At 39.4% G+C, this 21,211-nt stretch overlaps 1 protein-coding gene across 1 annotated transcript in view; it reads left to right on the top strand.

Moving 5' to 3' along the window:
- The first annotated feature begins 3,177 nt into the window (after positions 1-3,177).
- PDZD8 (PDZ domain containing 8) overlaps positions 3,178-21,211 on the top strand; it is a 59,416-nt gene continuing 41,382 nt past the window's right edge. The window contains exon 1 of the mRNA XM_037399385.1: positions 3,178-4,232. Coding sequence (XP_037255282.1) covers positions 3,319-4,232 — 914 coding nt within the window. The 5' untranslated portion in view covers positions 3,178-3,318. The remainder of the gene's footprint in view (positions 4,233-21,211) is intronic.

Below are 21,211 nucleotides of genomic sequence, written 5' to 3'. Positions count from 1 at the left end.
GTGCCATGACTTGAACTTTAAAGCATGCCTCTTCATCTGGTCTGGGGTTAACTAAAAATGCTCCTAAACTCAAAGATGTTTGGATCAGTCATGAATCAGATGAATCAAGACAAATGTTTTCAGGGTGTCACTACTCTTTGCTTAGAGCAGTACTGGCTCAAACGCATGTCCCTTCTGTGAATTTTTGCTACTTGCTACCTGTTAAATTACTGAGCTCCACATATTTTGCAATCTTTGTACACCAGCACTGTTGCAATCTCCTGCAAATTGTTGAAAATTGGTTTTGAAGTTCCACACTTACAGGTTTGTTGTCATCGTGTTCTAAATTGATTTGCAAAAGAAGAATATTTTCCTTGTTTAAATATAGGTGAAATATGCCTTTTAATAAACTCTCCCCTAGTGCTTTTTTTTTTAAAAAAAGTTAAAATAGACATATAGGGTCTTTGTTTTTTGGGTTTGTTTTTTTTTTTTTTTGCATGTCTTGCATCCTATTTAATAATTTCCAGCTGTTTAAAGTGCAAATAGTTGAGTATATTCTACACAGTTTTACAAAGCTCTATGTAACCAGGGTGGAAATTGGTGAGATTGCATACACATTCTATTTATCCAGACTTCCAGAAAATGCAAATAGCAACTTGAAGCCAAAGTAAAATATGCTCTTAAAGGCCCTTTTTAGATGCTATTAAGATGAATCTTCCTTATTCCTCTACCTGACAAATTTAAATAATTTTCTCTCTTATTTCAATCCTATTTTATGTTGTGTAACATTTTTGCACATCCTTTTTGTATTCATGTTAACGCATTTGCTGCTATTTCCCTTTATTCTTTCATTCGCCTTGAAAATGCTAAAACATGCCTGATTCTTGCTTCATAACCTGTCTTTAAGATAACACAGCTCCTGTTGAAAATGTTCCTGGGAGAGCAGAAAAGTGATTACTGAGCTGAACATTTCAGAGGCTCTTAAGCTGCCATCAGGTGCACAAAATGTACCACATTTCCTATTCTGCTTGTTTAACAGAAGAAAATACTCAATTGAGACATCTGCAACATGACTTTTTTTTTTCCCCTGCTGTTCCTCCTGACCCAAAACCAAGGCTGCTATTGCCTTTCTGAATATATTACTCCTTATCTGAAAAGCCATTTAGTTGCAAATCCAAAACCTTTCCATTCTTACCGCATATGCCTGTATTAGCCATGGTAAAGGCCCGTAACAGAGCAGTTCAAATGTTGGACTAATGACCTCTCTGGTATTTCTATAGAAACGCTTTGTTAAACACCCAGGCATTTCAACTTTCAGTCACAAGACCTATAAAAAATTCATACTCTGAATCTCTAGTTTCAAACCACAGCACTGCATCATTAAGAGCTTTTCAATCCTCCCACCCCACACACTTTATGAAGGGGGAGGGAAAAGAGGGCTTTTATCTTTCTGGCATTTAAATTTCACATTTTCTTCTTCTCTTTGTATTTTTAAGTAGTTCTAGAGGTTGGAAAAAACCCACCACAAAACAACATCTAACTGAGTTTTCTTTTATTCTGTTAAAATAAAGAATTATCTAAGAACCTTTTAGCTAGATATTTAACTAAAAATGAAAACAGGTGTAAAAAACAAGCTTTATCATTTAGGTAACTTTTGTCTTAATTGGGGCTGTCTTTCAGAAATTGTAAAACTTCTATTTCAAGACTGAAAGAAAAAGACTACCCCTGACAGAGGAAAGCACCTGGAAAAACATTGTGCAGCTGTCATAGCACATTCTCCAGCATTATGTACAGCTTTGATCTGACCTTTAAATGAGCTTGCTGGATTAGAATGACAGGTGTGTTGGCTTTTTAAAATATATTTCTATTTTCCAGTAAAAACATGGTTATTTTATATGACATGTCTGTAAACCAAACTTGAATATAATAGGTCTTCTGGGTAAAGATGACCACAAGTCTTCTGGGAGAAGAACACTCCCAGAATGTTCAAAATTACTCTTTCTGGAGTCTCCACACATGTTCTTCCCACTCACTGTAGTCCTGGCTTGTCATATTTCTTCTATCCTTGTTCACTACTTTTAAAGCAATTTTTATAAACGTCCGTTCTTCCTGGTCCTGTTTGATCAGCTGCCACTTGCCCTGCCTCCTGCATGGATTACATCTGTTGCCTCCCCTGCAGGGGTTACGTGCAGTCTGGGAGGCCAGATGCCTCCTCTCCTCACCTCTCTGACTTCTGCAAAGCCACAGCCTGTCCCACAAAGAAACCGCTGTCCTTGTCGAAGTAGCTCAGTCCTACACACAACAGCTATCTCACGTACGCTGCAGGCTGAAGTATCATGATGCGTGAAGGTCTCGGCTTTCTTTTCTTCATATTCCTTTCCTGAATATGCTTGGTTAGGTTTTTTTACTGCATTTATTCAGTGGCAGCTTTTAAGCATTAGTACACAGGTGAAGAAAATGGAAACAGGCTTGTCTCTTATCACTAATAATAGGAGAGCTTGAAAAATGCTGTCAGCGTAGTCTTTTCAAAATTTGCTGAGAGCATGTCTCATCAGCAGGACACAGAGAAGTTGTAAGAGGCCACAGAACGCCCACGGAAACGGATTTTGTCTCTCTCTCTCCACAGCAGCTTTACCGAAACAACCGGCATCCACCTGCCTGCCCCCGAGGCCAAGCGCGCCGCCTCTCCCGCCCCGCCTCCCGCCTTCCTCGGGCAACGAAGCGCCCAGGGACACCGGTCACCTTCCCCCAGGCGGGCGTTCGTCCGCCCCGTCCCCCCGTTCAGCCGTAGCTACCGCCGTCCCTGACACTCGCCTCGACAGCGAACGGCCCCGAGGCCACCCCCCCCGGCTTGCTGCCAAGCCGCACCGAGCCCCGAGCCCAGCCGCCGCCACGGCCCTCTCCTTCACAGGCCGGCCCGGCTCAGCCGCCACGGAGCCCTCTCCCGAGCGACAGGCTACGGGCGGCGCTCCGGAGCTCGCACACTCTGTGCAGGTGCCCCGGGAGCGGCCCGCCCAGAGGAGCCACAGGCAGCCCCGCCGGCCCGGCCCGGCCCCGCCGCCCGCCCCGCCTCAGCCCGCCGGGCAGCCCGCAGCGCGGGAGGGGCCCCTCCTCCTGCGCATGCGCCCGCCGCGCGGCGCTGTGACGTACCCAGCGACGCCTTCCCGGCTCCGCCAATGGGCGGCCCCGCCCCCTGCCGGCGGCCGCGGAGGGGGGACCCGGATGAGGCAGCCTCGGGCGGCCGCGGCCGTTAAACGCCGGCCTGCGGGCGCGGCCCCCGCCATGGCGGCGGCGCGGTGAGGGCAGCGCGCTCGGGGCGCGGCGCGGGGCGCGGCGAGGATGCTGCTGGTCTACGTGATCTTGCTCTCGGCGCTGGCCGGCTGCTTCCTCACGCTCCTGCTCCAGCTCCTGCTCCTCTACAGGAAGAAGCCGGAGCCCCCCGGGGTGGCCGGAGCCTCCGACGGCCTCGTCTACGCCCGCGTCGCGGCCGACCACAGCCTTAGGGACTACTTGCAGGGCTCAGAGCCGGCCGGCAGCCAGGTGTCTCCGGAGCCGGCCCCTGCCCCGGGCCCGGCCTCAGCGCCGGCCGCCGCCGCGGCTCCCACCGCCGCCGCCTCCCCGGGCCCGGAGCCCAGCACCAAGCAGCCGCCGCCGCAGCAGCAGCCAGAGCCCCCTCCGGCCCCCTCCTCCCGCCAGGAGACGTGCCACTTCCTCAATGCTATCTTCCTTTTCCTCTTCAGGGAGCTCAGGGACACGGCCCTGGTGAGGAACTGGGTCACCAAGAAGATCAAGGTGGAGTTTGAGGAGCTGCTCCAGGCCAAGGTGACGGGGAAGGTGCTGGAGGGGCTCAGCCTCAGGGACGTCTCCCTCGGCAACGTCCTGCCTGTCTTCAAAGCTGTCAAGCTCATCCAGCCGGTGGCCTGCAACGATGAGGGCTGCCCTGAGGAGCTGGGCTTTGAGGTAGACCTGGAGTACAACGGTGGCTTCCACTTGGGCATCGATGCTGACCTGGTCTTTGGCAAGTCAGCCTACCTCTTCGTCAAGATCTCCCGGGTGATGGGGAAGCTGAAGCTGGTCTTCACGCGCCTGCCCTTTACTCACTGGTCCTTCTCTTTTATGGATGACCCTGTGATACTCTTTGAAGTGAAATCTCAGTTTGAAGGGAGGCCCATGCCTCAGCTCACCTCCATCATTGTGAACCAGTTCAAGAAAGTTATTAAGCGCAAGCACACCTTACCCAATTATAAAATCAGGTAAGATGTCCTGCATTGTCAGTGTTTGGGTGACGTGCCTTAGAATTGGTGTTTTGCTATTAATAGGTAGAGAGAGTTCTGTACAGTATCTTGCCTGATACCAAAAGTTTTCTGTTTATAGTGGGTGTAGAACCATTGCACAGTGAGATAGTGACATGTCCCAAACTACATATATCTAAATGGTCAAATTAGTAGGTATAAAAAGTTTGGGGATCCTGTCAGGTGTCCAACGACAGGACCATGATATCCCCCTTTGGAAAACGTAGATGAATGGCTCTGTGGACAGCATGTGGGTTTTGGGATGTCCTTAAGCTTCTGCCACTGATGAGCTGCCTGGGCAAGGCTTGTGGCTTATGCTTACCTGTAGAGGCAAGGTGGTTGTTATTTAATGTGAGAAAGGATAAAGTTCATTCTCCAGGGAATATTTTTGAGGTCCCATGATAAATGGTGTCTTCTTCCTTTGGGGTTTGCTCAATTTCTTCAATAACTGGGGGGAAATCTAAAAGTTGATAAGAGAAGTATTGCCACTGCTGTGGTAAATAAAACTTTGGGGCACCTCGCAAGGTTTTTTGGTTGTTTTTTTTTTGTGTAAGATAACATGTTTTCTTATATGGATGCATGTGCTACAGCATAAACTGCACGATATAGTGAATACAATGAAATGTTTAGTGATACTTGTGTAGCAGAAATGGCAAGTGGTGTCTTTAGTTTGATTCCACCTTAATTTCTGATGAAAAGCTATTGAATAGCTTACCACTGTACAGGTACCATGCTCACTCTCTGTCATGTCTCACCACTCTTAGGATACCATGTTTCCTTTTTCTTTTGTTTATGCTTTGTAGCTTGTATTATTGTTAAGTAAGGATTTTTGTCTTGACTTTTTTGTTTGTTTGTTTACCACATTCTTTTGCAATAAGCTTTTTCTCTGAAATTCATTGGAGATGAGTAACTGAAAATGCCTATTTGAATTTTGCAGTGCAATTAGCTCTGCAGTGATGTAATTATTAAAGCCTTTTCAGCCGGTTTTTCTGCAATTGAATTTATAAGAGTTCTCATGAAAGTGGATGTGTAAAATATCCAGGATTTGGAAGGCTCTGACAGGGCTGTAAGTAGTTTCTTCGAGTAATGTGGTGGCCCTTTCAAATTTTGAGGTGCTGAATTGCTTTCCAGCTGGGCGGCAGGGAAGCTGTCAAGAGCAAGTTTGCTTTTGTTCTCTTACTGTGTTGGAAAGAGACTGAAGCTGTAGCTGTGAAGGAGAGCTGGAAGGATAGGCTGGGATAGCACAGTTGTGGTGCAGATGAGCACTTCTGGCATACCTGGAAAGAGCAAGTAGAGCAAGTGATCTTCACACTCTCTAGACCAGTTTTTAGGGTGTCTGTGGAACCAGTGATGATGTGCTCCTCCCCTTCAGCAGATGAAGACAGACATCTTCATTTTTCCTCTGGAAGATGCATTTGGGCAGTAGGGCACACTCGTAATTTAGTTAGAGGTGATGGATTTTCTACACATTTCTCAAACTTTCTGCGCCAGGAGTAGTGGATGAGCCATGTATGAGCCACTGATACACTGAGGGGACTGGAGGGGAAAATAAAGAAAGAAGCAGAGCATAGTGTTTGGAACAGGAATGGGTAGAAGTGTGAGGACAGAAGGTAATTGGCACAGAGAACAATACAGGAAGCATGAATTATTACAGAACTAAGAAGAATGAACTGTTATTTTAAAATGTTCTCTTTAAGTTATAAGGAGTTGGGAATTTTTGAATGCTTGAGAGGGAGATAAACTATTGTATCTGGTGTTCACACTAGATAGTAGGCTGGTAGCACAGGGTGGCAAATGTTCAGTGAAACAGTATTCAGTCCTGTATATGATTATTTTGACCTTTACGTTTTATGCTATGTTCTGAATGTGTCATTCTGACCCACAGTTGTGGAGGAGGAGGGCAGCACACTAAGCTTAATGCGAATTAATGAAACTGTCTTAAGAAGGGAAGATTGGGTCACTGGTGTCCTAACTGTCTAGACCTTTGCTTTAAAGCTTCAGTTGGGAGCACAGATGCCTGCATGGGAACCTTCAGCTGTCCACAGTTGCCCAAGGTTTTGTGGAACACAGACTGAAAGCTCTTTTTCTCCACTAACACGTCTCAGATGAGTTTTATGCAGGTAGATCCCTAGACAGCAAAACTTGGTAACAGCTGAGCAATAACAATAACAATCACTCTTACGTGATGGCATAGTTAAGAATTGAGATGTTATCATTTAGATGGTATAGAGAGCTGGTTTGGGAAATCAAGCCCCCTGCTGATAAGATGCAAAAGTTGGTATTCTTAATAGAAATTATAAGAATGCATTGTTTTGGAATTGTGGTATGTTAATATATTCCTTAGCAAAGAATGTACAGGAAGAAGTCAGGAGGGTTTCACAACTGCTTAATAACCTGTTACCTTGCTTAAAGCGTAGCAATTTCTCATCTCCAGGGAATGTGCTTATCCTCTCCCCACTTTTTCCTATGGCTTATATGCCTTGTGTTTAAGTACATAGTCAGTATTTGCTTTTGTGTGTTGTTCAAAACCTTTTTGATGTCTCCCTACTTTTGCTCAAGTAACTTTGTAAATAAATCTTTGAATAGCTTAATTACAACCTTGTGAACAAAAGCACTTGGTGTGAGAGTTTTATTTTCAGCTGGTTAAAAGGGGTACTTTGTTACCCTACTAGCTTCCAGATTTAAGCCTACAAAGGAGTTTTATCTTGTTTCCAGATGCTAAGTAGCATTAAAAATTAAAATGTGCCATTTTCTTTGTCTGTGTATTAGGCAACTTGTAGAGGTTATTACTTGTTAGAAAATAGCATAAGAAGAGAACTTTTGCCCATAGCTGGTTCTGAACATCCTATAACTAAGTTTGTGTAAAGCAGATCCCTGCCCGCCCCTTGTTGTTTAATTGTAAAATACTGTATTAAAAAAGTCTTGTATCTTCACGTACACTATCTGTTAGTACAGCCAGATTACTACACATACTTTTGTATTCTTTCCAGTCATGTATAATTCTATGCAGCAAAGCAGTGATTAGTGAGATCATCTTCCGTATCATCTATTGCTAGGAGTGACTTTGTGCGATGTGTGTAACTGTAGCTTGAAAGTGGAAGGTGTCTTGCATTCCTGATGCACTCTTAAGTCTCTTATGAGGAGAGGCAATGTAGACTAGTAAGTGCATTTTGAAGTTTGCCTAGCATTTTATGTACAGTTTTCTTCATAAAGGCAATTGTCTACTAATTGAAAAAGGAGGGATGCACTCTGTCTAAACAAATAAGTAGTAATTTGTGTTTTATTCTAAAAGTGTGTAAACTCTTTTCTTCAGCTCTTTGAGAAATGTGTTTGCAGCTGGCAAAACACCCTATTTTGAAGCCGCTCTGCCATTGAATGGTGATTGCTGTCTCGCATAGTAGAAATTCAGTGAATGATAAGCTTTTTTGGTTTAAGTCATTGTTAGTAAAGGATTTGTGCAATTCAATCAATAGTAGCAAGAGTTACTACTGTTTTATAGTTAACTTTAATCTTAATGTATTTGTTGTTGCTTTGTAATAGAAATGCAGACAGCTTTTCTGAAGACATTGTGGTCTGTCAGAGAAGTTTCTTCCTCAGTTGTGGGGAAGATCTAAAGTGGCAGGGGGTTTTTTTTGGGTTTTTTTTTGTTTGTTTTTGTTTTTTTGGTTTTTTTTGGTTTTTTTTCTTCTCTAGTATACGTGAGTTCTGGTGTACTCTTGAGAAACTAGGTAACTGTCAGTCAGGACTTTTTTATAACTAGCCCTAACCTCAGTTAAGTCATGAAGAACTGTAGGCTTCATTTATCTGGCTCTAAGTACTTCATAACTCTTATTTTGACTTGAATGAGTTGTTTAAATACTTTTTCTTTAGTTCTAATGCAGGTTGGCCCAGGTACGGAGCTTGAGAATGAGCATGGAAAGCCTAGACTTACCTATTGGTTAGTTATGATGTCAACTATTGGTGTTCTGCAGGGCAGCTACTGACCCACCAGCTGTGTTTTGCTGTCCTGAAATCTCTCCTGCTGGCACACTCAGGAACCATAGGCGGTCAGTTTTGCCCATCAGCATAGCTTGACTTGAGACTGTATTTTTCATGTAAGTTTCATTTACTAGAGCAGGATGGTAGATGCTAATTAGCAGCACAGACTGGAGTTTATCTAGCAGCCTGAATCCAGCCTTCGGTTTTTCATTGTGTCCACTCAAACAGTTCTTTAAAAGGAGTGCTATAGACACTATGTTGGTTTTAACTTTCTATATTGTGTCCTTTTAATAGTAGGATAAAGTGGTTAACACTAAGCTGTAGTTAGCGGCATTGGCTTAGCGTGTTTAGTATTCAAAAACACACAGTAAGGACTGTTTCGGATGTCTGTCTCCTTGCTTGCTTGTGCTGTTGCAGTGGTCGTTGGTTCATGTCTGTTAGCTCTCTAATGAGCTGTACCTTGATCATTAGCCTATTGGTAAGTTGCTTATTGGTCTCAACCTTGATATTCAACTGCATCATGTCAATTATATAGGTACGCTAAATATGCTGTATTTTCTAGCCTATTTTTAACGGTCAGCTGTAGTTGTGGTGTTTTGAACAGATCCTGATCTTGCTTTGCATAGGTTTTGGAGAGCTTTGTTTTTTGGGCTTTTGCTAGACAATAAAAATACACTTTGCCATAATGAAGATACAGAGCCCTCTGTGCCTATGTAAAGGGTGAAATGGAAGTACTTGCAGTCTAGTCTCCTTCCAGAATTTAATTTCCCAGCGTTTTGTAATCAATGATGTAAAAAATCTGATAGCTGCTGGGTTTTTTTTCTAAATTTAAGGTCTTGCAAGTTCATTCGTTTAGATTCTAAGCAGATTAGGTGTTGCCTAAGTAGTGAGTCAGTTCTGTATATTTTAAGAACACTTAGTTTCTCAGTTTGTTACATTTAAAAAAGCTAATATTTTGTATTGATACTAGGCTGTTTGAGAAATTATACTTTGTTTCATTTTAATACATACTACTACAGAGTGGAATCATTTTTCTTCAGGAGTAGTCTCACGAAGAATTACTTCTAACATTTCTGTATCAGATATTTAAATGACATCCTGAGCTCCCTTCCAACAAGAATTATCCTTGGAACTGATAATTCGTAATATAGTTAGTCATGTTAAATAGTTTTATGCTTTATTTGGAAGCTGAGGCTATATTGAATTTCACTGGGAAGAACCATTAGACAAGTCAATTCTAATTTACCATTATAGAATGCAATTTGAGAGTTACATAGCAGTTTCTTTTTTTTTTTTTTTTTTTTTTTTTTTGGCAAAACTTAGGCTGGGAAGTAATGTAAGTAACTATTGATTTGAAGCGTGTTTTATTATAGAAATGACTTCATAATATGGTAGTAGAGGTATTGGAAAAAGCATAAAATTTAAGAAAGTATATATTATTCATATGATGAGGTTATACTCAGAAATAATTGTCATGTTTGGGACTGTGAGCATTTCTTACTTTCAGAAATCAGCAGCCAGTAGATCCTACATTCTCTACAGCTTCTGCAAAGGGAAAGGGTACGAAGATTCTGTTCCTGAGTGGATTTCTCCCATAGTTGTGATGTGAATCTCCTACTAGTTACATCTGTAAGGCACTCCTGTTTGAAGTTCTTATTCCTGTTGCTTTTGAAAAAAAAAGAGGAGGCTTTTATTTGCAATTTCTTTTTTTTAATGTCATGCCGATTCTAAGTGCAAAAATAATCTAGTATACAGATAAATTAAAAAAAACACAAAACAACACCAAACCAGGATCTGAGTCTTTCTGCTGTGCAAAATTTGATAGTAAACCAGCACTGTGTTACTTGAGAGTTTTCAGGCTGTTCCACAAGTAACGCTCTGAATGATGCCAGCACAAAGACTTGTTCCACTAATGGCAAAGTGGCAATAATTGGAATCAGTGGATCTGTCCATAGACAGTAATTTCATGCTTGGAAGATTATCTTTGTAGTGCATGGACAAGTAGTTCTTATTCGTACAGGAGTTGGATAAATGGATCTGTAGGCAACCTGACACACAGTAAACCATACCAAACCTTGGAACATTAAATTATTTCATTTTTTTCAAGGGTGCTATATGTGTAAAAGGAAGCTTTTTGTAGTGCAGAGCTTTTTACTGTCTTTATTTTGGGAGTGCTCAGTCTCAGACGTACGTTTTGTCTGGGTGGTCACTACATACGTGTTTCTTCAGATAAATGTTATCATTCAGATAAATGGAAGTATGGGGTATAAAGTATGTAAATATCCTTATGTAGATGTCAAGTTTTAAACCTATTGGTTCTAGAAGTTTTGAAACCTTTTAGTCTTCTTCCCCAGCTCCAGCGCTTTGTGGGCTTTCACACTGTGACAGTCTAATTCTGAAAGAATGCTGGTTTGAAACTTGTTCATTACAAAGTCAGATTTAATGAATGACCAGCTACATATTGGACATTTCCCAATATATGTGGCATTATTTTCAGGTTAAGAAGTGAGCCTTTTCCTGTCATTAGTCAACAAGTGTTACATTTTCTTTTCTTATCTGCAAGGGTGAGGAACTAACATGGCCCTGACTTGAGATGGATTAGAGAAGAAACTGGAAGACCAGAGGTATAGTTGGGGACAAAACCCCCCCAAAATATCAGTTGAAGGGAGAGGTGGACAAAGACCTAAAAATAAGTTTTGATGATTGCTGGTTTTGTTTGCTGCAGATAGCAATACAATAAGCATTAAGGTTAATTGGTCTGACAGGAAAGTACCTTGAACTTCTCTTACTTGAAACAGTATTTAAAAGATTCTTTGTGCAATAATAATGAAAATTACCTCATTTAACACCTTTGATGTTTTGTATTTGAAAATTTCTTGATCAGAGTCCTGCAGTGAACTTCTTTCATGTGGATAGTGAATGAAGGCTCTGAAATGATTTATTTAGTACTTCATGGCATTTTGCATGCACTGGCATTGATATTTCACATTTCTGTTCATCTGAACTCTGATCTTGAACATTTAAGCTGATCCGTCTGTTCAGTGGGAACAAATACTTTTTTTTATTCAGTTGTCATAATTTGTATAGTTTTCAATTCTTTTAAATAAAATATGAAATAAGCAGTAGTACTCTTTAGTTTTTGAATGGTAACTTATTTAAAAGTAAATACAGGGCACATAGGACTTAATCACACTACCAAACTAGGCATCTAACAAATGTCTTGTTTGGCTCTGAGCCTGTCTGTTGGAGCAGGTAGGTGTGTTCAAGCACTAGAGTTAGGCTATTCTGAATCCCCTTCTGCAGGCTGTATTATGATTTTTGCGTTTTTGTGGATAGATAGTGTGACTAATGTTCCCTACCTGTCACACAAAACAACACTGGATTTTCCTTGAAGGAGGTTACTTCAAGGCACAGAGGCATAGAATTTACCCGTAAAGTGGTAACTAATACATTTCTCAGTAGCTCATTTGATATCAGAATGTATGAATCTCTTGTAGAGCCGACTTTAACTATTTCACATGCTTAATATATATAATCTTTTTATTAGCAAATGATGCTTGATCAAAAGCTCTTAAATAAGCAGCCTGGGTAAGGACAGTAGGTTTCAGTAGTCAGTGTGGTAGAACAGTGGGGTGCTTCAGTGGTGGTGAAGCTTAGTCTCAGGCTGCTGATTTAACTATTGGAGCTAGTCCTTTCATGTTACTGGGTTTCTATGGGAAACTGCTTATTCTGCATTCCTGCAGAGATTGCTTGAAGTCACCAGATATGCTCCTGTGTTTACAGTTTGTGTTCACACTTGTTTGATTTGAAACTTTTCAACATTTGGTTATTCTTGGTGTTATTGTTGTTTAGAGAATAGTAAAAGACTTTCAATTTAAACTTCTATGATTAATAAGCTTTATTGTCTAAAGTGAGTATGGAGAGAATGTTACATACCTATGTGGTTTGTTAATTTAATCGATAACTTGTACCAGCCCAGTCTGCTAAAATCCATTAATTGTGGAACTACGAAAACCTTTGCATGACAATCTCAAACTGTGCTTTTGTCCAGAAGAAAGCAATGATCCTGTATTATAAATGTTAGCTGGGAACAATTAGGTTTTTGAGCAGGTTCCATTCTGTGTGATGTACAAATAACAATATTTTATGCAATTAAGAAAAAAATGCTTTTCTGAAAGTCTTTGTTTTGATTTTCTAGAGTTGAAAAGAGCTTGTTTGTAACAGTGGATAAATTCTCATTTTGGAAATCAGCGTGGATGCCAGTTTGTGTGAAGGAGATTTGGGAGTAATTATTTTATAAACATTTATCAGGTTAATTGTGACATAATACACTGAACACAGAATTTATAGAGTAGTTTCTGCTGCAGTCATTGAGCTTTTGGTTAAACTAAAGAATTTACTGCTTGGAATGGTGCTCATCTTAGTTGAGAAACACGAGTAAGATCCGCAAGTTTTGGAAGCTTTTTCCTGTTGTTAATTACCTTCCCTGTTTAACTATTAACAATTACAGTTGTGTCACAAGCCAGTCAAATCTAGGCTAGAATTCATACCTCCAAGATGTTCAGTGATCCCAGGCAGCATATCTAGTAAAGTAGTGAAAAAAAATCTGCAATGAAGACTTCAGTTGACAGATAGGTTTGTGTTGCAAAAGTTCCTACAGCACAAAGTGCGCAGCCAACAGTGGAATGGTTGTGTATGCGGTGGCCTGGATGTGGCTGCTCCTGAATTGCTTTACCCAGCAAGCTGGGTATATGCTGTGTTGGCTTTGATAGCTCAGACTTCTGCATCACACCTGCCCAAAGCCATTTAGGTGCATCTGCTTCCCTAAGCACTCTCCCTTCTGGAAAGACTCTTACTCCTGTGGAGCCCGGTCTGGGTTAATAAGCTCTCTCAGGACTTGGGAGCGCACCTCTGTTTGCTGCAGGACCCAGCTGGAGCCCAGCAGCATTTTAGACCTGTCTGTGGCCATATATAGCTATAAGAACTGCCAAGGAGGTGCTAGGTATAGCAGAAAAGAAAAGGAAGAGGGGAAAAACCTCATTTTTTTGTGAGATGAAAGGTAGAAATTGTTTTCTCTGGGTTGGGCTCTGGAGAGCTACTTTGTGATTTTTTTCCTCACCAGCTGTTGTAATTCATTTGAGCCTCAAAACTAAATGGGAACAATTTACCTTTATAATTTCTTAATTCCCTTGTTAGTTTGCAGCTATGCTGTAGTTCAGCAGAACGGTCTGCGAGAAGCAATGCAAGCAGCCCTTTCCATTAAAGCTATTTCGTGTAATGGGAAATACAGGGATTCTGCCACAGCAATTCAGTCTTCACATTTTTGAAAACTTAACCAGATGTCATAAAAATCTGTCTGCAATAAAGAGTGTATTACAGAGATCAGCTGATGATGGAGCTAATCAGACTGTTACACACATGCAAAGACGGTAATTGATTGCCAGATATGACTAGCATAGAATTAAATTAGGGTAATCATTTGGAAATACTTTTTGTCCCTGTAAGTTTTACTCTAACTTAACACAAAATTGCTACAATTTGAGCTGTAAATTAACAAAATTATTGCTTAATTTCTGTCCAATATTTTAAAACTGTCTGTGGATATCTAATGGAAATCATAATACTTACATACTTTGTTCCTGACTTAACTTAGTCTTAATTCTAAGCTTCAGTATATTTTCCTGTATCAGTTTTAATGTCAACATAGTTATGAAAAATGCCCATTCAGAAGGAAATGTGTACAAATATTAGTCTGCTTGTGAGATGACATTAAGTACAAGATTATGTGCTGTTTCCCAGTGTCACTGAAATGAAGATACTTATTCTTAAAATAACTAATACCACATATGTAAAATACTTTAAATGATGCTAAACCCTTTGAGAAATATCCTGTCAAATAAACTTTTTATATAGTATTTTATATGTAAGCCTCTGTGTAGTAAGAATTAAAATGGATGCTTACATGAGTGTCACTTTGTGTAGTAAATTACTTAAACTATTGTTGCTCTTTGCTTGAGCTAAAATAGGAAGAGTAGAAATTGAAGCTCGTACTCTTGCAGTGACATGGTAGAAGGCTTCTTGGTGGTGTTTGAATCACCACTGTGAATGGTCTGCCTTTGGTGAATAATTCCTAAGTAATTAAACAGTGGGAATGATGCAGTGTAACTCTGAAAACTTCAACAGTTTGTATGTATTTATTTTTTTAAGAATAACTCTGCATGTTTGCTAACAAAACTTAATGCAGTATGGTAGAATAAACAAAACAAATTCTAATGTTGCCAAGCAAAAAGCCCAGTGGATTACAAGGGGAGGTGGGGTGGGAACAGCAATGTTAGTCAGTGGTATTGTTTTAAAACAATACTACAAAAACTCAGATTTCTATTTTTTTTTCCTCCCCCCTGTTCCTCTGAAAGAAGGGCAAATTAGAGAAAATACCCAAATTCGTTATGGGGGTGGTGGGAGAAGATTATGGTAATTTGAGCAGCTGTTTCTTTCACATCTAACCACAAGTCCAGACTGTAATTTGCCATCAGTGATGCAGGATTTGCAAGTGCAGGAATCCTTCCTGCTAATTAATCTTGCAAGCCCCTGCTGTATTTGACTGTCGAGAGTGGTGCCACAGGTCACATCCATACTGAGCTTCTGTGGTATTTGATCCAGTTTGTTTACAGTACAAGCCCATTAATAAGTTGCTGTGATTCACAAACGGTGACACCTTTGCTTGGGGGACAGTTGGAAAATATATGCCACAGTGTTTCCCCCGGTTCTCATCAGTGCCCTCCCCACCACTGCAGTCTGAATAGCTGAGCTGTCTGAAAAACAGATCCTAAATTACTTCTGCTTACAATTTTAAGGTGAACTGTCATCTCAGCTTTGATAATGGTACTACTAATCCTGTGCTGGACTAGCTCCACCTCTTTGGAAGCGTGTGAATTGGACCATCTTCTGTCTTCTCAGAAGGACCAGATAAATGTAGATTGAGGAGCTTTGTGGTTCGAACATTTTTACACCTGACTGGAGGAGTGAAGATAAACCTTGGAAAGCTATCATATCTAGAATTTAGAACAGATACAAATGTTTTTTCACTTTTGGTTTACAGATGTCAGAGACTTGTTTTCAGTAGTGAGACAGTAATTTTCTGTCTAAGCAGTCTAAGGATGTCATGAGTGTTCATATGGACATAAGCTAGGGTTTAGAGCAGAGGATTAAAACTTTTGAGTTCAATGAATGAGTAGTGTACAGAGCTTACATTTTTATTAGAAAATCAACATTATTTTCCTCTGATCAGGACTGTAGAGAGACTTGAGACCTCTTTATGGGAGAGTATATTGCTGAAGTGAGAAAAAGCTAGCATTTTGCTAACATCAGTTACTGGAACCAATCTCTAATCCAGCTGGCTAAAGGTAGATTTTTGAGGTGGCTTGGGTTTATTTGTTTGGGGTTTTGGTGTTTTTTCTCTTTGAATGCCTAAAAGTTGAACCCTACCTGCTTTTCTTTGAGCTTTATGGAACAAGAGCATATTCTGCACCTTGTCTCATTTGGAGCAGAGCCATGACGATTTAGGCTTTCTGGATAGGCAGGGAAGTTTTGTCTTCATCCTGTCTGAGACTGATATATAGTAGGATTTTGATCTCTCTTTCAATTTGAACCAGCAGTTGGCTTTAGCTAGGTCACATACAATATAAAAAAAAAACAGCCCACAAAAAAAAAAAAAGCCAAAACACATGAAAATTCGGAGATCAAAAAGGCATTGGCTGCACTAAGTTAACCAAGCTATTTCAGTACTTATGGAATTTGGAATTAGGGAAACTAGTATTCTTGAAATGCAAAGAAGTCTGTGCATGGTCAAATGGATGTTGTTTGTGCTCATAAGAAAGTAGTTTTGATAAGCCTGATTCAAGATTTTTTTTACCTGTGGCTATTTTGATACTGGCAGCAAGGGCAAATCTTTAAGACTTTCCTAGCTGTATTTACAATTACTTTTGTCATATAAGCAGGGAAAAAAATACTATCTTTTTGGAAGGAGCTACATTTGTTTTTTTTATTTGTTCCTGTAGAATGGGTCTTAAAATTGTACAAGTGTTTGTCTTGAGTGTCTGGTTCAAGAGATGTTTCAGAGGTGCTGATTTCACCCTAAGAAAGAAGACTGTAGTTTAAGAATCTGGAAATATGTGAAACTTCTTTGAAGAAAAAACCCAAATAATAAAATCCTTGCGCTTTTTTGAGGTCTTGATTTAAAAAGTGACTGTTCATATATTAAGAACTTATGTGTACGAGCCTCCCACATGCCTGTGGCAGAATATCCTGTAATGCAGTGGGTGGAGTACTAGAACTGATCTGCAGTTTTCCATAGCGTTTCCTAGAAAATAAATCTACTCTCTTATTGCAATGTTTTTCAGGTTGTTTGTAAGCCAGATTTTCGTGGATATGTGTAAAGCTGAAATCAGTAGATTTCTATAGTGAATAAGAGTATAGTTTGAATTATGAAACTTGCCTGAATATGTATACTGACACAGTTCTACAGCTTTGTTCCTTGTGAAGTCAGTGGAAGCTGGAGAATTGCTTTAGCAAAACCTATTGTGGCAGTAGTTTTCTTTTTAAGGCACTCTTTTTACAAAAAAAAAAAAAAGTACCGATTTCTTTCACAATAAAGATGAGTTCCATTTTTGTATCTTAATGTGAAGAATGAAGATTGCATTATAATACCTAAAGCTAAAAATATTAAACGTTAGCTGATAAATACTTTTAAAATCTTACTAATGTGGTCATACCTTTTTAGGAGTGGATTGTAATATTTTAGACTTTTTGTGGAAGTAAACTTCATCTTAAATACACAGAATATAAGAGTAGAGGACTTTTCTATGACTTAAAATATCTGCTGTCAATCACTCTTTTTGAAATATACACTCTTTACAAGTGCTTGGCTTGTATTTCTGTGAATCTGATTATAAAGGAAATCTAAAAATGACTGAATTCCGTTCTATAGTTGAACCTTTTGAGTACTCCCAAAACTGAAAATAAATTCAGCGGTTACTTCTTCAAAAATACTTTAGATACTAGAATCTTCAGATACAGTAGCATTTACAAAAGTAAACTGATGGTTTACTAAATGCAGTCTGACTTCAGATTTGGCTTAATTTTTGCTTAAAGTGGTAAACAAAATTAGCAATGCTAAAGAGATTTGCATTTTTAGCTGTTGGGCTCTTCTGAGATTTAAGGTCTCTGTGCCTTGTTTATTAAGATTTAATGCCCAATTAATATAACACGATTAAAAAATTTATAAACCTGACAATATTTAATCTTTATGGCAGTAGATTAGTGCTGGAATTCATATAATACAAGTGATTAATCTAGTCTTAAACAGATAGCCACTAATTTTTACACCACTGTTTTAGATACCAATCTTCCTTTATAAAACCAGAGAATAATTTAAAACTTTTCTCAGAACTTATTCTAGAGAAGTGTTCTTGCTCCTTGGCAAAAGCTCTGCAAAATCCTAGGCTCCTGCATTTAGAAATGAAGCTGTAAGTCTTTGTGCTTCTTCAAGTATGAGATGGAGTACTGAGAGCTTTTGAAGTTTGTGCCTGTCTGTGTTTAGCTCTTCAACAAATTTGGGGGTTTTTTTTGGTTTTTACACTCATTCTGGATATTCTTAACTGCTGCAATGAACAGAAACATGTAAGCGCATGGTTATCTTTGGCCAGGTAAATTGATTTTTCTTCCCCACTAAATAGAGTTCCTCATGCAACTAAAAATGTTGTAGTTAAGTAGGTAGTGGTGGGAGCTGTTAATTTAGGTAATAGGTTAATTTAACTTCTGTCCTCTTCTCTGTTAAAATTTGGCTAAAGGACCACAAAACAGTCATCACAGAACAGTGAATACAATATAATAGGAATATAGGTCAGACATTTCTAAAACTAAACGACTGAACTGCAGTCTTGTTCCAAGTAGGTGAGTTCCTCCCCCATAGAAGTGGTAACGGGAAGGAAGAATAGCATTATTCAGGCACTGAAAACACCCAAAATGAAGGGAAGAAAATTGATTTGTTTGGTGTGTTTTCGTTTGTGTTGGTTTTTTTTTTTAGATGCAGTTTTGATCTGGACTTTGAGTGAGGTAATGATGAGATGAGAGCAAATGAGCCACCGAAGTGGCTCGTGAGTCGTAGCATGAATAGGGTGTAGAAGTCTTTTATGTGAAGGAGACATACTGACTCTGTGCAGTGTCTGGAAACATTTTTGTTGTGCTTTTTATGTGTAAGAGCTCAGTATTAAGCTATTTTAGAGTATAACTTTAATCCTGTGTATTAATTGACTATCTTAATTATCTTTCAGTGTAGTCATCTGACCTAATTCCTCATGTGAAATTACTTTTTTTTTTTTTTTTGTATTTGTGTCTTGTGGTATTTCTTGAGAAACACTTTTGCTACTTAACAGCTTTTTAAATATTGTTTTTATAGTTTTTTTTTTCACTTGCTAAAATTTCACATGAAGTTTGTTGAATATTCCTCTTCATATTATTAAGTTAAAATGTTCAGTTTTAACTATAATTTTCTCTAAGTGTGCTATCTGAATTTTAGATTTCTGGACAAATAAGATGAAAAATTCTAGTGGCGAGACTGGTAACTTAAAAATTAATTGAAAACACACTATAAGCATCTAACATAAGGCACTTCTAAAGACCACTTTTTTTTTTAATACCATGCCATATCCAAGCAGGGTTTTGGGGCAGGGGGTGTAAGGTGTCTGTTTTCTTGTATAGCAATGATGTTCCTTTGGAAAAGATGAAACGTTTACAAAGGCTTAACAAATACAGTTTAAAGACAGTAATATCTGTCCCGCACAGAATCTGCCTTTAATTTTGATAGTTGTTTGGTATCATTTCACAGGTTTGGAATTGCAAAGGAAGCTTTTGGATATATGGATTGAGTTGGTATAATCCTGCATTGCAGCTTAAGATCCTGTGACATGAACATGAATTTTGGTCTTTTGACCTTGCTGAATGAAAGGAGATGGCAGCATTAGACCCCACTTGAAAGGTGTCTAATATAGGTCCAATGAAAATCTGGCTTGGAGAACCTAACAGCTCAGCAGTGTTTAGAAAGACACCATATTTCTTTTAAGTACCTTTTTAGTAACACTTTCTCAACTGTTGTACTGTCAGGAGCAGCTCCTCAATATCCCCACATCATTGCCCTGGCTTAAAATCTTTTTCTCAGGCTGTAGCAGGGTGAGTGGACCCACTGCAAAGCAGTTGTTCTCCACTGGTGGAGGCCCACTAACTTTTTTGGTTCCCAGCTGAAGTTAAGAAAGGTAGCTGAGAATAGTGGGTGAGTGTTTAAAGAGCTAGACTGCCAAATAGAAACCACATTTATTTTTTTTTCTTGTTCAGGGTTTCCAAAGTGAGAGCCCTGGATTCACAAGAGCAACCTACCAGAACTGGCCAGATCCTGGGATGGCTCTTGTGATGAGGGCAGAGACCAGTGGAGATTAACTGAGGGATTAAGTTTGCTCTCAAGGTTTCTTTGTTGACTTTGTGAATAGAGGCTTACTGGTAGGCTACACGATCTTTTCTTTCTTCATCAGTGTCATGAATTTCTCTAAGCCATTTATTGGTGGACTTTGCTTTTTGAAGATGGACTAAACAGAGGGTAACAAAATACACTCTTAAAGCTATTACAGAAGTTGCAGCAATGTTATTTATACAATATTTACAATAAAGTTCTACATTATAATGATGAACCCAAGATGATAGGATACTTATCTCTCCTTTACGTAGGAAAGTTTGGGACAGGAAGATTCTGAATCATCAAAGGTACCATAGTCTGCAGAGCTTGGGAATAGAGTTTGAATCTCATTCACTGAATTGTGTTGTTGGCACTATTAGGTAAAAGCCTACTTTTGGTACTTTAATATGATGAAATACAGTCCTGCTTTCATACTAAAAGTGTGTTTTATTGTCCCTACTGTAAATACTTCACGATTCCATTTTGTCTAGCAACATGATTGTTTTCAAGCAGGAAAATCAGACATTGCAGAGGTGGGGAGTCTGGCTCTCCGCAGAGCAGAGAACATCCATCACTGTTCTGCAGCACTCTGCTAGACTGAACAGAACTGCAGCAGCGGTAGCTCTAAGAATGCAGTTCTCAGAGTGCTGTTTGTTATTGGTGACTGTGTTTGTTTAAAAGATAGGGTAGCTCATAGGCTTTCCCTGCCACAGGGAGGAAGATGGTAGAACCTGTGATGCCTGACTTGGTTATGTCTGTGGATTGCACGTTGCCTGTATGTGGGTTTAGAACACAAGGGAACAGAGTCTCGCCATGTTACCAGCTGTTGCCATCTGAGCCTGTATTAATTCACCAGTTCCTGGTGGAAAAGTCTTTCCAAATAAATTTGGGTTATCTTGTACTTAAGTAGTCTGTCAACAGTTCACTTACCTAATAGGTAATTAAAATCTGCTTGAAATAGTAATTTGTGGGATGTTCAATTTTGGAAATGTACAAACTTAGTAAATTACCTTAAATAGATAAGTGCTGTGTTAAAAAATTAGAAAGCTTCAGAGCAGCACTTAAATATTAAAAATGCATTTACCGTGGGATATTTAGCTCTTTGTATATTGCTAATGCCAATGGAAACAGGTAACACGTTAAGTTTTTTGCTAAGGATTTTGCAAATGAGTTGCAGTGATAAGAATTTGAACATAAGTGCTTGTAAATTAAAAATTATGTTGAGACTGCTTTTTAATCCCATATTTGTAGAAAATTTAACTAGTGCAGCACGAAGTCCAGCATACACTCTTAAGTGCTTTGCATATTCTTGTCTATAACTACATCAGTATTTTGGATTTTTTCCTCTTTTATTCATTGTTGTATTAATTAAAAAGTCTGTTTTGAAAATAGAATTCAAAATTATAGTAAACATTGTCTTCACCAAGACAAACAGCTTGTCTGAGGATTATCTCATCAT

Source organism: Falco rusticolus, chromosome 9 (genome assembly GCF_015220075.1).
Source record: "Falco rusticolus isolate bFalRus1 chromosome 9, bFalRus1.pri, whole genome shotgun sequence".
NCBI lineage: Eukaryota > Metazoa > Chordata > Aves > Falconiformes > Falconidae > Falco > Falco rusticolus.
Note: the sequence above shows the minus strand (reverse complement) of the source record. Positions and strands in the feature narration are given on the sequence as shown.